Source organism: Euprymna scolopes, chromosome 32, assembly GCF_053919585.1.
Source record: "Euprymna scolopes isolate OS-2025 chromosome 32, ASM5391958v1, whole genome shotgun sequence".
In the NCBI taxonomy this organism is placed as follows: domain Eukaryota; kingdom Metazoa; phylum Mollusca; class Cephalopoda; order Sepiida; family Sepiolidae; genus Euprymna; species Euprymna scolopes.
This window is the reverse complement of record NC_136513.1, coordinates 18,450,001-18,470,000: the sequence shown is the minus strand read 5'-3', so window position 1 is coordinate 18,470,000 and position 20,000 is coordinate 18,450,001. Positions and strand designations below refer to the sequence as shown.

Genomic DNA, 20,000 nt, shown 5'->3' with positions numbered 1-20,000 from the left:
AAGAAGTTAGTGTCACCAATGACACTGGTTTAACAGGGCTAAGAGAGAGAAAAAAACGGCACACCAGTGTCATATGTATGAAAAGAAACTGGAATCTTAGGAAGATCATCATTCCAGTAATTACACAAACAATTGCACACATGAAAAAAAATCAAACTCTACCGGCAAATATACTCGGTGAACCAAGTGCAAGTGGACTAATATAGACGGTTAGAATCTTTAAAATATTTCTCGGTCGGATTGTATGATTTAGCGGGTAAATGTCTAGCATCTGGTAGGATGAACTATTCCCAAAATGATAAGAGAATAAAGAAAAAATGAATATTTAAAAAAAAAAGCAAATAATTCCAACTTGTCTCTAAAACGATCATACGCCAGACAACGCTTGGCCTTGAATTCTAGGAATCGTAACTATAAATAATGCACTTCTGTCTGCCTCTTTCTGTATATATATATATATATATATATATATATATATATATATATATATATATATATGTGTGTGTGTGTGTGTGTGTGTGTGTGTACACATATATATATGTATACATACATACATATATATGCATACATACACATCTATCTATACGTGTATATGTATACATACATATCTATCTATACATATATATGCATACATACATATAATACATACATACATACATATCTATACATATATATGTATAAATACATACATACATCTCTCTCTCTCTATATATATATATATATATATACGCATATATATGCATATGTATATATATAGATATATATGCACACACATATGTTTATATATATACAGAGACATATATACAGAGACATATACACACACACACACACACATATATATATGCTATGCATACACATGTATATCTATGTTTTCCCACCTTGAATGTATATACACACTTGATTAAGCATACGCACTGAGAAACTCCAAAGAAGCCAAAACCTACCTGATAGATTTCCAAATAATCGGTACTCTCCGTGGTACTCATCCTGGCACGCAGACACCAGTCTCTACTCTCTCAAGCAATACTATTTTAATTCGTCCGACAATCCGTTGGCGGCGATACAATGCTCCAATTTTTGCGCCATTAATAATTCTGAACCAACTTTGACTCCTCCACAGAAAAAAAAAGATGTCCGTTCAGCTGAGCACAATGTTTAGCACAGTTTCATCTTGGGTACCCTTGCGAAAAAATGATCTGCTTCGTACGCCAATGTATCTTCTTTTTTTTTTTACATACCTATATTTATACCTTATGTAATTCCTGGCTATATAAAGTTCCCTGATGAGGTGAGTTTGTTAAGGGGGATGGGGAGTCAGAGGGTGTAAAGAGAGCAAACGAGAAGCAAACAAAGCTCAGATGTATTAAGCCGAAAGCACGCCAAACAGTAGGCCAGTCATTAGTACATGGAATGAACTAAATTCAGGAGATAAGAAGTCGACAACTCTTTTTGGGGCACGGCCAAAGACAAAAACCTCTTCAAGTTTTCCTTGTCTTATCGCTGTTATTATTATTATTATTATTATTATTATTATTATTATTATTATTATTATTATTATTATTATTCTCATGGTCTCTTTGACAGCATATCAACAATTTTGTTTTTTTACATCATGTTATTTTAACCATAATTCGAGGTTTCTATTATAACCATGGCTGGAGGGTTCACACTTAACCCAACAGAAATTATGCTATAGATTTACTAGAGTTTAAATCTCTCTCTCTCTCTCACTCTCTCTCTCTCTCTCTCTCTCTCTCTCTCTTCATATATATATATATATATATAAATTTTTAGTGGTACAAAAACTGTATAACGCTTTGAAAATAATATAATATATACTATTTTCAAAGCGTTATATATATATATATATATATATATATATATATATATATATATATATATATATACTAGTAAAAGTACCCGTCGTTGACTGGGTTCAAAAACAGCCTACAGAAAATGGACTCTGATTTATGAAAGTATGATAGGTTATGAAAAGGAAGGGATGCAAAGAGGTAACTTCGAATTTGGGGGTATCAAAACCAAAGCAAAATATGATGAAAGTAAAAATAAAAAAGATAAACCCCATAATTTATTATACCATACCTGTTCACACTGAAACACTTATCACAATATTCTGTGGATCTATATTAAAAAACCTTTTTAAACTTTGTGACATATTTCCATTCTATGGAGGTCAGGCGCGAACGAACACCCCATAATTTTATTATGCTATATTTCTTCAAACTGAAACATAATTATCAAAGTATACTTATGCAGATAGATATGAAAAGTGTTTATTAAAGTTGGTGCCTATTTTCATTCTATGGAGGCCTGGCGCGAACGCAGACCCCAAAATTTTATTACACCATCCCTTTTTAAGTTAAAACATACTTATCAAAGTATTATTATGTACATCTATACCAAAAACACTTGCGAACGTTTGTTTTTAATTTTTGAACATTTGTTTTTTTGAGCTTAAATCAAAGCTTCATCCATGTCCAAGTAACCTACATCTAAAATTTCAAGTGTTTGACCCAAAATTGACGGAGAAGTTTGGTATAGTTTTCAAAGGTCATATCGTTGAACTTTGACCTCTTGACAGCCAAATTTCTGACCGAAAACAGATTAAGAAGATTACATCAACCGAAACGTTGTGAAAATGACACTCGAGATGAGAACAGTTGTCCAAAGGAACCAAATAATACGAATAACCAATCTTCATCTAAAAAAACAAAAACAAATTAGAAAAGTGAAGGTTTCTATATTTCCCATAGCTAGTGAGAAAGTGTGACAATTGTACAATAGGCACCTCCACGGAAGTGTATAAAACGTCAGCATTTTACACAATAATAGTGACGTCATCATTTCGTGTGTTCGTGTCAATTTTTATGGATGGGCATTTGCGTTATAACTGTTAATGGAAGAAACCTTTTTTTGCTATGAATAAAAAACAATATAAGACTTACCTTTTGTAAAACAAATAGATTTTTATTAACGAACTACACAGACTAGAGTTAATAAAATAAATTAATGTTAACGTCTTCTTGACATTTATGTATCTAAAGATAATGCTGCTTACAGACCTCCGTACATTTTGGAAAAAAGCGCAAAACATACGGATCAACTTCTATCAATTTAAATAATAAAATAAAAACAATTTTTTAGGCCGATTTTGGATTTACAATTTTTATTATCTCAATAGTCTTATATTCTTTTATATGAATATATTTTGTATAATTGGAAAGCTGTTATCAACAAAAAACTGTTTAAACTTTATATCGCGTAATATTTGAATTTAATATCATTTAAAGTTTTTTTTAAATAATAATTTTTTAGAATTCTGGGTTTTTTTTTTTTTTTTTGTAATTCAAATAATTATATTACCGAGAACAAATTTATCGGGGAAAAGTGTTATTTTTTAACATAATAATATTGATTTTATTTACAACTTTAAGGTAAGTGAAATAAATAACAGGATTTTATATATATATATGAATAACTATTTTTTTTTATTATTTCATTTTTTCAGTTTTAAAAAATGTTGAAAGTTTTATCGACCAACATTTATTTTGTTTAGTTTTCCGACCATGAATTAATGGGGGCGGGGATGTAGAAAACCTAAAAAAATATTTTTTCTCTAATAGATTTAACGAAACCTACTTTTATTATGTAATTTCTTTTTAATAATGAATAAATATCGAAAATTTCAGGAATATATGACTATTATTTGATTTTTGTTAGATTTTTAAAGCATGGGTGTGTCAACGGCTTAAAAAAACGTCACTACACAGGAAGGTTGTTTTTTAAAGCGTCGATAATGTAAACACGATTTTTGCCTCGCATTTTCAATATTTTTGTATGCTGTAAAATTGAAAAAAAATATTAGCAGTTTATTTGACGCTTTTTTTTTTAAATGATAAAAAAGTTAGGATGATAATATTAAATTAAATTACAAAACTCTCTCTCTCTCCCTCTCTCTCTCTCTCTCTCTCTCTCTCTCTCTCTCTCTCTCTATATATATATATATATATATATATATATATATTTATATTAAGTTTGTTGGAGAGAACCCCAGAAAAGTGCTTGGTTATTAAGAAAATTAAATGCCTGAGCGTAATATTGTGGCACGCGTTGGATGTACCTATTGTACAATATCTAATCTACCAATTCTGTACTTGGGCACTGTACACATTGTTGTCCTATGTGTCTTTCTGAGAGAGAGGAGGGGATCAAAAAGAAAACGAACAAAATATCTATATTTAACTACTGCTTACATCAGTCTCTGAATTTGATCGTTGCAGTGTTTGAGCACAGATTTGGCTCCGATAACATCTTTCTGAAACGAAACGCGTCTTACCCGTTCGCCCCGACCTACATGTGAGTCTTTATATCTGTCATTCTACCATATTAATATTTCTATCAACCTTAGCTTGCATCTGTCTATCCCCAACTCTATAATAAAGAGCAATGCGTACGTATTTGTAAATATATATGCGCCGGATTGTAGGAATGTCTGCACGAGGAAGGGAGAACGCAAATTTATTTCCATAATACGATATTTTCTTTCTTTTTTTCTGTTTTTTTTATACCGATTTATATGTTTTTTTTAAACTTCCCAATTTGTGACGCTTTTTTTTTGTTTTTATGCCGATTTATATGTTTTTTAAACTTCTTTTATTTTTTATTTTTGCATTCTTTCTTATTTCTTTGATTGAACGAGGATTGTTCTTTTTCAGTTTCAAGTATAAACATTTTTGATATTACGTTGCTGAATTTTTATAGATGAGTATTGGTCCTTTGAATTATTTGGATTCTTCGGACTACCATTCTCACCTTGGGCCTCATTATTACAACGTTTCAGTCAATGTAACCTCGACCTTTTTCAAGTGTATCTTGTCAAACTCGGAGAGGGCCCGTGGTGCAGTGGTTAGACTACTTGGTAAAATCAATTGTAAAAGTGATATTCTCCTGAAGGTTGAAGGTTCAATTCTTAGTGTGGGCGATTGAAAAATGCAACTGCAAATTACTTAGGACCTCTACCAAGTCATGGCTGATAGAACGAGAGCATGCTACGCCTGTGAAGTAAATAAAGGGTTCTGTTTGAAATTCCGTCCAGATTCCGAAATTCGATAGAAATATTCCTGAGTTCAATAAGATACACCTGAAGAAGGCCGGAGGTTAAATCGACCGAAACATTATAATAATGATACTCAAGATGAGAACAGTAGTTCGAAGAATCTAAATAATTCAAAGTCTTGGATGTTTTAAGCATGTTATGATATCCAGCGTCATGTTTTAAAGCCTACCGCCCCACTCACTACTATTTCCTAAGAAGCAAACGAAAAAAACTAATGGAAGAAAATAAACATGTAAAATCAAAGTGTTCTTTCTCTTTAGATCATCAGAAATGACTCGCGATTTTTTCCAACACGCAATAGTTCAATCCTATCCAGAGATACGTAGATTGAAAAATAAATAACAAGTCAGACTATCGACGCGACCAGAAATAAATTCGTAAAGAGCTCGTTTACTCTAAATCGTTGACGTAGAATGAGTGCTTTATGTCAAATTGATGATTTAATATTGTTACATTTGTACTGGTCTTAACATTAATACTAATCTCTGTTAACCCCTTTTTGGAATGCTTAAGCATTTAGCAACGAAGCGTTCGTTAATTGAAAACTATGGAATGACGGATTAACGGAATTTAAGTGTCTAACCAATGACATTGCTGGAAAATTAAGGCGCGAATGATTAAGGGGGCCTTTATTATCGTTATTACCATGAAAAGTACTCGGCTGAGCTCCAGTCTTTGGTTCTTCCTTCTAAGAAATTTGCTGTAGGAACGGTGCAGAGTTAGACACCAAGGTCGTCTTTTAATGTGAATAAAAGGAACAAAATAAAAATTGTCTCAGTCATGAAGTATTTCTCCTCCCCTAACCAAGAACCAAAAATTGAAGTGTAGCATCAGAACAAATACTACACTTTGATCTTGGCATGAAGACCAAGGAACTTGCAGCCTTTATTATGTTATTAGATAATGTTGTGTTCGAAAGATGGAAAATGTAGATATTCGAAAATCGAATAATGACAGACGTTGTATCTAAAGTAGATACTATGCACTATTTGGCCCGATCTTAACTGGGATAGTCACAGTAACAAATATTTAGTGAGTGTATTATCCCCCTACCATGGTTTTCTATGACTTGTTTTGAATAGCTGCTCCTTCCAGAAATAATGTAGTGATTTGTAATAACGAATAAAATCAAAAGATAATAGCCGGAAAACATGCATCGAATAGTGGCAGGTAGTGTGACCATTTTCGATTTATGTGTGGAGGTAGCATTTGTAAAGTTCTACTATCATCATTTTATAAAGGGAAAAACTTTCCAATTTTATTAAATATTTATATATATATATATATATATATATTACACAGGAAGTCACCACATATCAAAGCCACTCAAGGATAAACGTAATTGAGTCACCACATATCAAAGCCACTCAAGGATAAACGTAATTGAGATCGAAATGATTTTCAGCTAAAAGACGGAGAAAAACCATGAAAACACTAACACTGATGAATGACATGAATTTATAATAAATAATTTTCAATATTTGCTAACATTGAATTTGAAAATGACCACGAATGAAATCAGGAGGGAAGCAGTCCTATTACAATGTATTCCACAGACGGCAAGTCTCTACAAAGAACCCCGTCTATGAAATTTCCATTTAACGCTAAGCACATGTGTATAGATGTGGTAGCAATACGAGTTCATACAGCGAATTTCTTAGAAGGAAGAACTAAAGACTGGAGCTCAGCCAAGTACCTTTCATGGTAATAACGATAGAATATATATATATATATATATATATATATATATATATATATATATATATATATATATATATATATATTCAATCACGTCTGATTGAACACAACTGAGTTCTTTTTTTCGGCTGGCATATTGTATATTATGGCGCTCAGTAGTTCTTGTTCAACCATATTCTCCTGCTTGAGAAGTATATCGCCGAACAACAAATACTGGGCGCCATATTAAAAAAAAAAAACGCCCCGGGAATTGAAAAAGTATCAAACAAAATTGGAAAAAAGAAGTCAGTCAAGTTCAATCGGACGTGCTTCAATAATGACTCGCTGCTATGTGTGTGTGTGTGTGTGTGTGTGTGTGTGTGTGTGTGTTTGTGTGTGTGTGTGTGTGTGTTTGTGTGTGTGTGTGTGTTTGTGTGTGTGTGTGTGTGTGTGTTTGTGTGTGTATGTGCGTGTGTGTGTGTGTGCGTGCGTGTGTGTGTGTGTGTGTGTGTGTGTGTGTGTGTGTGTGTGTGTGTGTGTGTGTGAATACTACTGAACTAATAACACTGGATTTCTTAAGAAATCACTGTTGAAACATGTATGCGCATGTGTAACCAATAATGTTTGTATAAATTAAGAAAATTATACAATAATATAGTTCTACATGCTATTAAGTACTATTCTGTAAACTACGGAGTTTCATTAAATTAGGAAACCACCGGAACACGCCCCCCCCCCACATATATATATTATAATGGTTGTTGAAGATGATGATGATAATTTCACTTGGATATAACGATTTCAAGACAAATACTGCTTCAAAATAACACCAGAGTCAAATAATGAGTATCGCCTGAAATACTCCAATAAATATTACTATTTAAGGAGAAATACTCATCGATTTCCATCAAATTTCGGAAGTGTTTGTTTGACAAGGAATGCCTAAAGGCTATCTGGACACAGGAGCTGTTATTAGAAAATTTAATTAAAATGTTACCAAAGAAAACCTAAAGCTATTTAAACTCAGCAGATCCGAACTAAGGAAAAAGCTATATATATATATATATATATATATATATATATATATATATATATATATATATATATATATATATATATATATATATAACAAATGACAAAAGTCTATTTTCCAAATTACATGATGTTGATCATCTTACAATTTATTCTTTTAATTAGGTTGACATTTACAATTCTTGACAGTGACTGTTTGGTAGCGCAAAATCATTCACTTAATTACTATCTCAATCAATGAATCTATTTTGCTTCAAACTCATCAGAAAGAATTGCAACTTTTAATTTAAAAAAGTAAAATAAAATGCATTAAGCATGATTTAAAAAATCCTAAAATTAGGAAGAGAAGTTGCAATTACCTTTTATTCTATCTATTATTTCGTCATTTTTAATTTTCAAGTAAAGCCGCTAAAATTTAAATATTCGAATTAATAAATTGTATTAATTTTTATATACACCCCTAAATATATCTTATTTAGTATTCTATTATCTCTTCTTCTCTTCTCTTCTCTATTCTTCTATCTATCTATCTTCTATCTATCTATCTTTCTATCTATATATCTTCTATCTTCTTTTCTCTATCTATCTATCTTTCTATCTATCTTCTATATTATATATATATCTTCTTCTATTCTATCTATCTTCTTCTATCTATATAAATAAAATGAACTCATTTTTTCCCGGGGATTTTGACCTTAATAGGATTAAAAATCAAGATATTTCATGCAAATATAATATGCACAAACGGCAGAACAATATCTGAGGTGTGTTATAGGCTTATTGTTTCTCAAATTCCTCGATAATCTTAGATTTCTATACTTTTTCTGCTGAGAAGTCACGGCCAAAATCGGTTAAGATCAATGGCAGTGGTAAAATATTTTCTCTCTAATAAATTCCTCCTCCCCCTGCCACCACTTAACACCGTTTGGGGATCGTTCACAAGGAACAGTTGAGAAGAGAACACCGGTTTGGCTTCGTAGTTCTTTCATGTGAAGTTATTTAAAATCACTAAACTAAGCTGCAGTGCTCTGTGGCGTAGTGGTTGGCGTGCTGGACAATTCACATTATATTTTCACGTTCGCGCCGACTTACCGTAGTCGTTTTTTTTTTGTTTTTTTTCCTAAACAACTGGAATGGACTTTTCTTGGTGGCCGAACTCTTAACGTTGCAGATGTTTGTTTTTTTTCACACTTTATTTTCCTACTTTTACTCATGACTCCGGGTTTGATCCTTCCTACTTACCTACCATAATATTTTTTAAAACTCCCCCCCCGTCCCGGAAACAAACACTCGGGCAACGCCGGGTACCCCCGCTAGTTTATAATAAATCTATATTTGCTTAGATAATACAAATAATTGTAATATTTATAACATTTTAAAAACATAATTATCCACTGACACGTGTTTCGTCGTCTACGACTCATCAGAGTAACTGAATCTAGCTAGATTCAGCCACTCTGATATTTTAAAATATAATAATCCACTGACAGGTGTTTCGTCGTCTACGATTCATCAGAGTGGCTGAATCTAGCTAGATTTTAAAAACTGAATAAAATATACAGATTAATTAATGAATATATGATAGATTGAAGTAAAATAGGTGTCGAAAATAAAATAATATTAATACAAAAGAATAGCTTAAAGGGTATCCAAAAATTTTATTCTTACTTTAGAATTTACAAATAAAATTTAAAATTAATTAAGTATGTGATCTAAGTCCAACATATTAGGATTGTTCTCTTGCCTTTATATGAATACTTTATTAATTTGTTATATTTGATTTTGGTTGTCATTTATATGTTTAACTTTATTTATTTAAATTAATTTGTCCATTAGAAAAAGGAGAATAAGGACTGGTGTGTGTAATTTTTTTTTTAAATTTTAATTTTTATAGTAATTTTTAATAAATGTGTGTGCATGCTTAGGCTCAACTATGAATAGAGATATTCATAACAATAATGAATTAAAAAAAAAAAAAGTTTTACTCATGTTCATTCCGTACAAAGCACATCGCCACTTGGACGTAAGGGCTAACTATATGGGGCCATGTCTAGGAAAGATTAACAAGATATTTGTTTATATTACATTTAAACTTCTGCATATCAGTACAGTCAAGGAAACAGGCAGCAGGAAGGGAATTCCAAAGTCCAGCTGTTCGAGAGAAGAAACTATCAGAATAGAAAGCTTTCTGGCATTTAGGGACAACAACAGTGAAGGGGTGAGATCTTATTGCTAAGCGAGTTTGTCGGGGATATGTACATCGAGGGGGTACTAGTGAAACAAGTTCATCAGAACACATTCCATTAAAATATTTGTAAAACAGGCACAGTGATGCAACATTGCGGCGATGGGACAGGGGCTAGAGCTTAGTTGATAGAGTGGGACCGATTAGATTAACAACTCTTTTTTTTTGACCCTATCTAAGAGGGAGAGACTAGTGGTAGATACACCAGCCCAGATGTGGCAACAATATTCCATGCATGAGCGAATGGTGGCCTTGTAGAGGTACAGGATACTCTCAGGTGTGAGTAGTCCTCTAGCCTGATAGAGGGAACCCACTTTCTTTGCAGCAGCCTTCGCAATGTCCTCAATGTATTTGTTCCAGTTCATATTGCCCGCAAATATACGGTCGAGGAGTTTGAAGGTAGAATTCTCAGGTAGGGTGTTATTTGTCATGGATATAGGGGGTTGAAGAGGCGTCTTGTAATTGTTAAAGGAGAGCAGCTTAGTTTTACTAGCATTAAATGTTACCACCCATTTGTGGCTCCATTCCACTATATTGTCTTTGTCTTAGATTTATGTACATCTGTTCTTCCCTAATGCATGTTATAGAACGTTGTATTATCAGCAAATATATAAATCTCATTATGATAAATTATAATAAACAATAGGGTTTGTTTTTACAATCGATAGAAATTCGAAGAAATAGTCAAAAACAAAAATATAACAAATAAATGTTACCAAAGGCAAGATAAGTTACTCTCCTACCTAGCTGGATAAGATTTTATTGAACTTATTTAATGTAAAATGTTTAATAGGTAAAAAAAACAAGTAGTGTCGAGCGTTACACAGGTGAAAGAATAAAATGGCTGTGCGGTATCTCTTATATCGTTAAAGTCTCGACAAACGAGTTCAAAATAAAATACTGTTAGGAACCCACCTAATAAATGTCACAGGAACATTTACTGTCTGGGGTTCTAGCAGTATTTTGTATAATTTTTAAGTCATTGTTGAGACTGCAAAGATATGAGATACGACACAGCCATTTTTATCGTGCTCGTCTAACGCTCAACAGCACTTGTTTTCCGATCCGAATAAACATTTTGCATTAAATAAAAACACTAAAAACTTATTCATCTATGTAGGAGAGTAACGTATCTTGCCTTTGGTAACATTTTTTATTACTATTTGGAATCTCTGTGGATTGTAAAACAACCCCCCAAAATTATATATCATTTTTATATTAGAATCCTTTGAGATGTGTCATTTGTATATTTATTTATTTATTTTCGTACTGATATTCTCATCTTCATAGTTATTTTTGTTTCAGCACGTTTCAACGTGAGACAACAAAAACTATGGAAGGCAGTAATTACTGGGGATACGGTACGGTTAAGAGATTCAGCATTCCTATCCCGTTGCGGTTAATCACTTGAAGAAAGCCAGAGGCTGAGTTGGCCGCAACATGATGAGACAACAATCAATATGAAGTTGGGATAACTGTCCGCAGATAAATAAATAAATAAATAAATAAATAAATAAATAAAACCTCCAAAATGTTTCCAATGTAAACGTGTTATCGTTGTTTGACCTTTCGTAATTTTTTACGAAATCCAATTTTTCAATTTTGTATTCATCCAAACCAGTTTCGTCTGTTCGGTAATCCATTATGGTAATCCAACGCGGATTGGTAAAACATGTTCCTTTCTGTTCAGAATCCATCCCTGATACGTTTGCAACAAACGGAAATGAAAACACATACATATCAGCAATGTCCTTCCGGTTCTTGAGATTTTTCAGCTTTGTTTTCGTTTAATTTATTTGAATTCTTACTTTGTTTGAATTTTTTTGTTTGAATTTTTTGTTTGAAGTTTTTTGTTTGAAGTTTTTTGTTTGCAATTTTTTTGGAGGGAGGCGGGTGCTTCTGCATTTACGGACCCGCGAATTCCACGAAATTATTCGGATGTGCCCGGTAAATGACGAGAAGAACCGGAAACGACCGGGCGAGCCTTATTACAATGCAAACCCCATTTTCCATGTTAAGAATAGCAACGACCACTGAAATTCATTATGTAATACATTGGAAAAAATGTCTTATTATCCAGAAAAACTACTTGTTGACCGTTTCCGTTTCTTTCCGTCATCTGCCGGACACACCCGAGTAATTACGTGGAAATCGCAGGTTGATAAATGCAGAAGTAACTTTATATATATATATATATATATATATATATATATATATATATATATATATATATATATATATATATATATATAGTAGCACCCCGGGATACGGTGGCCCGAGGATACTTTTTTTTTTAAGGTTGCGATATTGAATATGATGTTTTTATGGATCCTGGTTACGGTATTTGCCCCGCTTTACGGTGTTATTTATCATGTGATTTTATTATATACATTTTTTTAATGCACTGTACTGTATTTTGTTATTCATTTTGAATAACGTATTCCGGGGTTTTAAACACACACACACACACACACACACACACACACACACACACACATATATATATATATATATATATATATATATATATATATATATATATATATATTCGTGTATCACAGGAGTCAGGTCCGTAAAATAAAAATGGTAAATATCCTTCCAGCGGAAGTCCAGTGTAAACTTGTGTGGCCTTGATGGTCAATTTTTAAAAAGATAATCGAAGTAAGAATAAACAACAAGAACAAAGCCACGCCCCCTTTCTAAACTAGCCAATCTTAAATGGTTTCGTATTTTATAAAGCTTGTCACCGTTTTCTAGTTTTATGGCGCATTAATCGGTTAATTAATATCAATCAAGTTACTTAATACCGAAATATGATAGTATTGGCGACATAAATTAGTTGAAATAAATCACTACAAGAAAATTAGTTAAAAACGAATTATTTTGGTGTACCTACTTGTTTGTGACGTATTTGTGTTTAAAATAATATTTAATGTTTAATTATTTTTACTCACAACTTTTCAAGGCCAGGTGGTCACTCCAATATTAGGATAAATAAGCGTTAGGTAATTGGTGAAACAACTCCATCATGATCAGTAATGGTGGAATTTGGGTAGAGCTTAGTTGTTTAAGAGGACGCGTCAACAAAAACTTATTTACATTGAACTTAAAAACGACCAAGTTATAGTCAGCCGAGAAGCAGCTTCACTGTATCTTATTCTACAGACGGAAGTTCTAGGAAAGAAACTTTGCTCATGGAATTTTGGTTTAGTTTTAAGCACGGATAGAAAGCAAGAGAGATTGTTGACGGGTGTTGTCGCTAAACAAATAGGGTGCCGTAAATATCGGTTCTAAGAAAAGTGGGCATTTTCCTTAATCACCGGAAGTGACGTAAACAAGTGAACGCCAAGAAATGAAAAAAACAAAAAAACTTAGAGATTGATTGGTTGGTTGTAAAATCGGATACTAATTTTTACGAAAAGTATATTACGTTATGTTTTCGAATTTAATGAACAATGGTATGCGAATACAATAAGATAAGTGAGATTCAAGAAATATAAAAAGGTGATTTATAGGTCAATTATCTAGTGACTGGTTGATAAATCGTCCACAGTAGTTTCCAGTTCCACTAGATGTTTCTATACCCACGGTAAATAGAATAGAAAAATGTAAGTAAACAATGCATTATTCGATAAAATAAATAATAAAAATTACTTTTGTGTTTGCTGAGTCTTCAATTACAAACGAATCGATGCGGGAAACATGTTTCCAGATAGAATTCTCGACAAAAATATATAATAGTTAATAAAGAAGGGCGAAGAAAAACAAATTGACTATAAATAAATTTTACCAAAACGAAAGAAAATTTAACCAGATAAAATCAAGAAGAAAGATCTGAACAAAAATCTGTATGCATGCATTTCTCACGGAAGTCAGTTCTTAAAAGAAACCAAAAAATCCCTTCATAAACGATCGGCCATTTTGTATTGCTTTTTTGAGGTTTTCATACCGAAAGTTATCTGATGGTCTTCTGATGATCTCTATCGAAGAAAAAAAATCCTGGTAATTATATATTTTTTCCAGTTGTTTGTTTGTGCGCGGGCGAAACAATTGTCAAGTTACATTTAATTATTTTGAAATTCGGTATAAAAACGAATATATACACAAATATAAATTTCATACATACACATACATATATATGGTAGCTTCCGTCAGTCTTGACAGACTATGGATATGCATGGTAAGGGTGACTAAACGTGGAATTTTTGTGACAAAAGTTGTGCAATCTAAGTCAGCGTTGTTAAATATCAGTGGCAATTGGAGGTTCAGGACGACTGTAAACAATACTCAGATAATCGGAGAGCACATACAGCGCCTAGAATTTCCAAATGGCCACTCATCTGGTACTACCCAGGCTCAGCGTTGCTTAACTTCGGTGATCTGACGAGAACCGGTGCGTCAATAGGATTATGCCGTGTACACACACACACACACACACACACACACACACACACACACACACACACACACACACACACACACACACACACACACAAGATGATAAGCACTGTTCACACCGACAAACATAGATGCAATGTAATCGTTTGATTTTTGTTATTGGTTTAACTTTACTTCCAATCACTCATGCATTATATGATATCCAAATTTTTCCTAATATTTCGGTATTGATACCTCCTATTTATAGATATTTATCATTCAGTCGTCTTTTAATTCATCCGTCCATAATTTAAAACCACATTGTTACAAACATTTGAACTTCATCTCCCACCCCACCTTCCTGTTCCTCTCTCAAACACACACACACACACACACACACACACACACACACACACACACACAGCTGTAGTGTTACGTAATCAAGTTATTAGAAAAAAAATTGTATCATTAAAAAAATTACATACATGTTATTTTTTTATATTATAAAATTAAGAAAAACCCTTGGGCATGGTTGAGAACCCCCCCCCCTTATCCTCCACTTCACCGATCAGGGTAACGCGAGGTCATGGAAAGCAGATGACTGATGTAATACAGAAGCCCACAGAAATAATTCTGATCATGGTTTCGTATTTCGACAACCAGCAAAGAATAGCGGGAAAGATCGTAGGTAGGAGAAGCAGAGGACGACATCGACAAACATACGTTGACAGTTTGAGCATATGATGAGCAACAATGAATTCATGAATGCCTCGAAGGAGAGAGATGAATAGAGAGACATAGCCGCCAATGTCTGTCGAAGGCAGGACACACACACACAAACACACACACAATATATATATATAAATATATATATGTATATATATATATATATATATATATATATTGTTTACAATTTGTAAGTGCACTATTCACTCTTAAACTAATCACAAATTATTAAATGAATTTTGGAACATATTTACAATGCGTATATGGCTACATTCAAATTAATTTAGTTTTTTTTGCAAATGGGGCAAAGAGGTATCCAGAGTCTTTTGCGAAAATACAGATAGTTTCGATTACCATGACACAGATCCAACAAAAGGTCAGAAAAAATATCATTTCCAATTTACATATGAAAGTCCACTTCCAAGAATCTGTTGGATACAACGGGTCTTTTCCCCCCGGCAAGCAACAACATGCTAATAAATTCTTGTCTAGTTGTCTTCCTAAATAATAAAATTCTACCTCGTATAAACCCTTCTCCAATCCTAAAGGTGTTGCGTTACCCCTCCACCTGACAAACAATTTAACCTTTATTTCTGAATGACATTTGCACATGTCTTAATCAGGTCTCATCTGTTAGTCGATGTGTTTAATCTTTTAATCATTTTGTCTGTAAGTCTAATCATTTCATGCGTTAATCTTTTTATCCGTTTGCATTTTAATTTAATTTTTTTCATCTATTTGTGTATTAGTCTAATCTTTTCATCCGTTTTATATTAGTTTATTTTTTATCTGCTTGTATATAAATTTAATTTTTTTCTATCTGTTTCTAGATTAGATGATTTTTTTTTCTGTTTGTATATTAGTTTATTTTTTTTTAATCCGTATTAATGTATATTAGTTTAATCTTTTTTATCTGTTTGTATATTAGTTTAATCTTTTTTCTGTTTTATATAAGGTTAATCTTTTTATCGGTGTGTATATTAGTTTATTTTTTATCTGCTTGTATATAAATTTAATTTTTTTCTATCTGTTTCTAGATTAGATGATTTTTTTTCTGTTTGTATATTAGTTTATTTTTTTTAATCCGTATGTATATTAGTTTAATCTTTTTATCTGTTTGTATATTAGTTTAATCTTTTTATCTGTTTGTATATTAGTTTAATCTTTTTATCTGTTTTATATAAGGTTAATCTTTTTATCGGTGTGTATATTAGTTTATTTTTTATCTGTTTGTTAGTTTAATCATTTTATCGGTTTTTATATTAGTTTAATCTTTTTATCGGTTTTATATTAGTTTAATCTTTTCATCGGTTTTTATATTAGTTTAATCATTTTATCGGTTTTTATATTAGTTTAATCATTTTATCGGTTTTTATATTAGTTTAATCTTTTTATCGGTTTTTATATTAGTTTAATCTTTTTATCGGTTTTTATATTAGTTTAATCTTTTTTCTGTTTATATAAGGTTAATCTTTTTATAGGTGTGTATATTAGTTTATTTTTTATCTGTTTGTTAGTTAAATCATTTTATCGGTTTTTATATTAGTTTAATCTTTTTATCGGTTTTTATATTAGTTTAATCTTTTTATCGGTTTTTATATTAGTTTAATCTTTTTATCGGTTTTATATTAGTTTAATCTTTTTATCGGTTTTTATACTAGTTTAATCTTTTTATCGGTTTTTATATTAGTTTAATCTTTTCATCGGTTTTTATATTAGTTTAATCTTTTTATCGGTTTTTATATTAGTTTAATCATTTTATCTGTTTTTATATTAGTTTAATCTTTTTATCGGTTTTTATATTAGTTTAATCTTTTTATCGGTTTTATATTAGTTTAATCTTTTTATCGGTTTTTATATTAGTTTAATCATTTTATCGGTTTTATATTAGTTTAATCTTTTTTCTGTTTGTTAGTTTAATCACTTTATCAGTTTGCATATTAGATAATTTTTTTTATCTGTTTGTATAATAGATTAATAGTTTATCTTTTGTATATCAGCTAAATTGTTTACCTGTTTGTATATTAGTTTCATGTTTTTATCTGTTTGTACATTTAATCTTTTCATCTGCTTGTATATAAGTTTAATTTGTTTAATCTGTTTGTATTTTAGTAGAATTTTTTAATCCGTTTGTCTATTAATTTAATCATTTTATCTTTTTTTGATTGAATTTATCTTCTGTTTGTATATTAGTTTAATCTTTTCCTTTGTATATTAGTTTAATTTTTTTATCTGCTTGTATAATAGTTTAATTTATCCATTTATATATTCGTGTCATTTTTCTATCTGTTTGTATGTTAGCTTAAATTTTTATTTGTTTGTATATTTGTTTAATCTTTTCATCTTTTTATATATTAGATTTATTTATATCTGTTTATTACTTTTTAAAGTAATATTGTATCTGTTTGAATATTAGTTTAATTTTTTAATTTGTTTGCATATTAGTTTAATGTTCTTATTTGTTTGTATATTAGTTTAATTTTTTTAGCTATTTGTATTTTAGTTTTAATTTTTATCTGTCTGTATATTAATTGAATATTTTTATCTGTTTGCGTATTAGTTTAAATTTTTTTATCTGTTTGTATATTAATTTAATATTTTATCTGTTTGTATATTAGTTTAATCTTTTCATCTGTCAGTATATTAGTTTAATATTTTTGTATGTTTTTATATTAGTTTTATCTTTTAATGTTTTTTGTTTGCTTGATTTTTTCATTTTTTTCCCTCCGTTTGTTTATTTAACCTTTTATCTGTTTGTATATTAGCTTAATCTTTTTAATCTGTTTACCCTAATCTATTCGTCTATTGGTCTAATCTTTCATCTGTTAGTCTAATCTTTTTTTCTCTTTGTTAGTCTCATCGTTTCATATCTTTGTTAATCTCATATTTTCATTTTTTTATTTATCAATTTTGGTCTGAATATTCTCTCTGTTTCAGTTTGTATTTCTCCTCACACCGTAACTCATTTTTGCAACCCCCTCTTTGTATTATTACAGGTCTGAATATTCTCTCTGTTTCAGTTTGTATTTCTCCTCACACCACAACTCATTTTTTGAAACCTCCTTTTTGTAATACAGGTCTGAATAATAAGAAAATCTGAATTTTTTAACAAAATATTAAAAATAACTTTTAGATGAAATTTTTTAAAACTTCTTTCAGAATAGAAAATCTTTAAAATTTAATAAGGAATATATTTCATATAGGTTTCATTAACAAATATTCAGTACATAACAAGATAAATAGAGACGTTTAATAATACAAAGGGGGAGTTCCAAAATGAGTTGTGGTGTGAGGAGAAATACAAACTGAAATAGAGAGGAGAGTTTTAAAATATAATCTTTGTCCCATCGACTCAATGTTGCATCCCTGTGCCTGTTGGAATGCGCTTTGATGAACTCATAGCACGTGTCCCTTGCCGTACTCCCGACTAACGCAACTAGCAGTAAAAAATTCTTCCCTTAAATGTTGAAGTCCTTAGATGCCGAGAAACCTTCTACTCTAATAGTTTCTTCCCTTGAGCTTCGAGACTTTAGAAAATCATCCCTATTTATTGCTTCTCTGATTTTTTTTTTTTTTTTTTTTTGTTTGTCAATTGAATGTTTTGATATTCTGAACAAAACACTTTTCTTATTTAGAAAAATAGGCGTCCATCTTTTATGTTCGTGTGCGAGTCCCTTGCAGTCAGAATGCCTTGTTTACCTGCTGGGTTCATACCAGCATTACTCGTTAACATGATTTTTGCAAAGAGGCTCTGTCTCACTAGTGAACGAACCTTTCTTTTGTAACAATGAGATACACTTTGATATGGTCCCAAAAGATCTACCCTCCCAGGCATTACCGCGTCGTTTGAAATGGAAGTAGTTCATTGTCGATTGTCTGAACCGCCATTTACGAGGAAATGCCAACGGTAGAATTGTCTTATTCCAAGAAAACAGGAACTACACTACCCTCCCTATCAAAAACAAGGGAGGCAATCCTTGGGAGGATGGTATAATGACTGCAGAACTGATCTTTTGGCGATTTTGGGCTAGTAAAACAGGGCGGCCGACTTAAAAGTAGCCTGATCTCTCTGATCTTTCTCTTATCGATCAACTGACACCACAAGACAAAATGCAATTCTTTTTCCAACAAGATGGCGCTACATGCCACACGTCTCACAGATCACTGACACTAGTTCATGACATGTTTACGGAAGGGAGGACAATAAGCAAAAGTGTTATGGCCACCACGTTCCCCGACTTGTCATCATGTGATTTGTATCTTTCGGGGACTTTAAAACAAAAGGTTTATGCAAATAACCCTCACAATCTGGACCAACCAAAGGAAGCCTTACCAACGAGAATCACCAAAGAAGATCTACAAGCAGTATATGTAAACGTTGTTAAACGTGGCCCAAAATGCATAGATGTCAACGGGGAGCACTTTCAGCATCTTTTATAGCACTACAGGTAATTAAAACAATGCTACAGGTAATTTAGAGAATAAAATGTTCCTCCTATCGACTACAGTTTCTGGGCTACTTTAAGTGGGCTAAGAACATTTTTGGCTACGCGTTAAAAAAAAAAATAACGCAAGAAAGAACGACAGTTGTCTAATTTGCTTGAGAAGAAAACGAAACTCGATACCCTTCAGCCTTATCAGTTACCTCAAGACTCGAGTGTACCGCTTACTGATGATGGCAGCATTGGTGCATGTACATGACAGCGCATCTCAGCCATAACTGAAATACTTATGTATGCAATTCTGTTATTCCCGCTGTGCATTTTAAATACGATTGCGATGTAGGGCAATTGCTTGCAAGCGAAA

General features: G+C 31.7%; 1 protein-coding gene across 17 annotated transcripts in view; it reads right to left on the bottom strand.

The window, feature by feature from the left end:
* Nucleotides 1–20,000, bottom strand: part of LOC145256229 (ryanodine receptor-like) — a 936,895-nt gene that overhangs the window by 787,196 nt on the left and 129,699 nt on the right. The window contains exon 1 of one of the 17 annotated variants that reach the window (XM_080114860.1): nucleotides 945–1,383. The exons of 15 other annotated variants lie outside the window; for them this stretch is intronic. In XM_080114860.1, coding sequence (XP_079970986.1) covers nucleotides 945–986 — 42 coding nt within the window. In that variant the 5' untranslated portion in view covers nucleotides 987–1,383. Of the gene's footprint in view, nucleotides 1–944; nucleotides 1,384–20,000 lie in introns of those variants that run through there. One more of the 17 variants, XM_080114863.1, reaches the window with a different exon arrangement.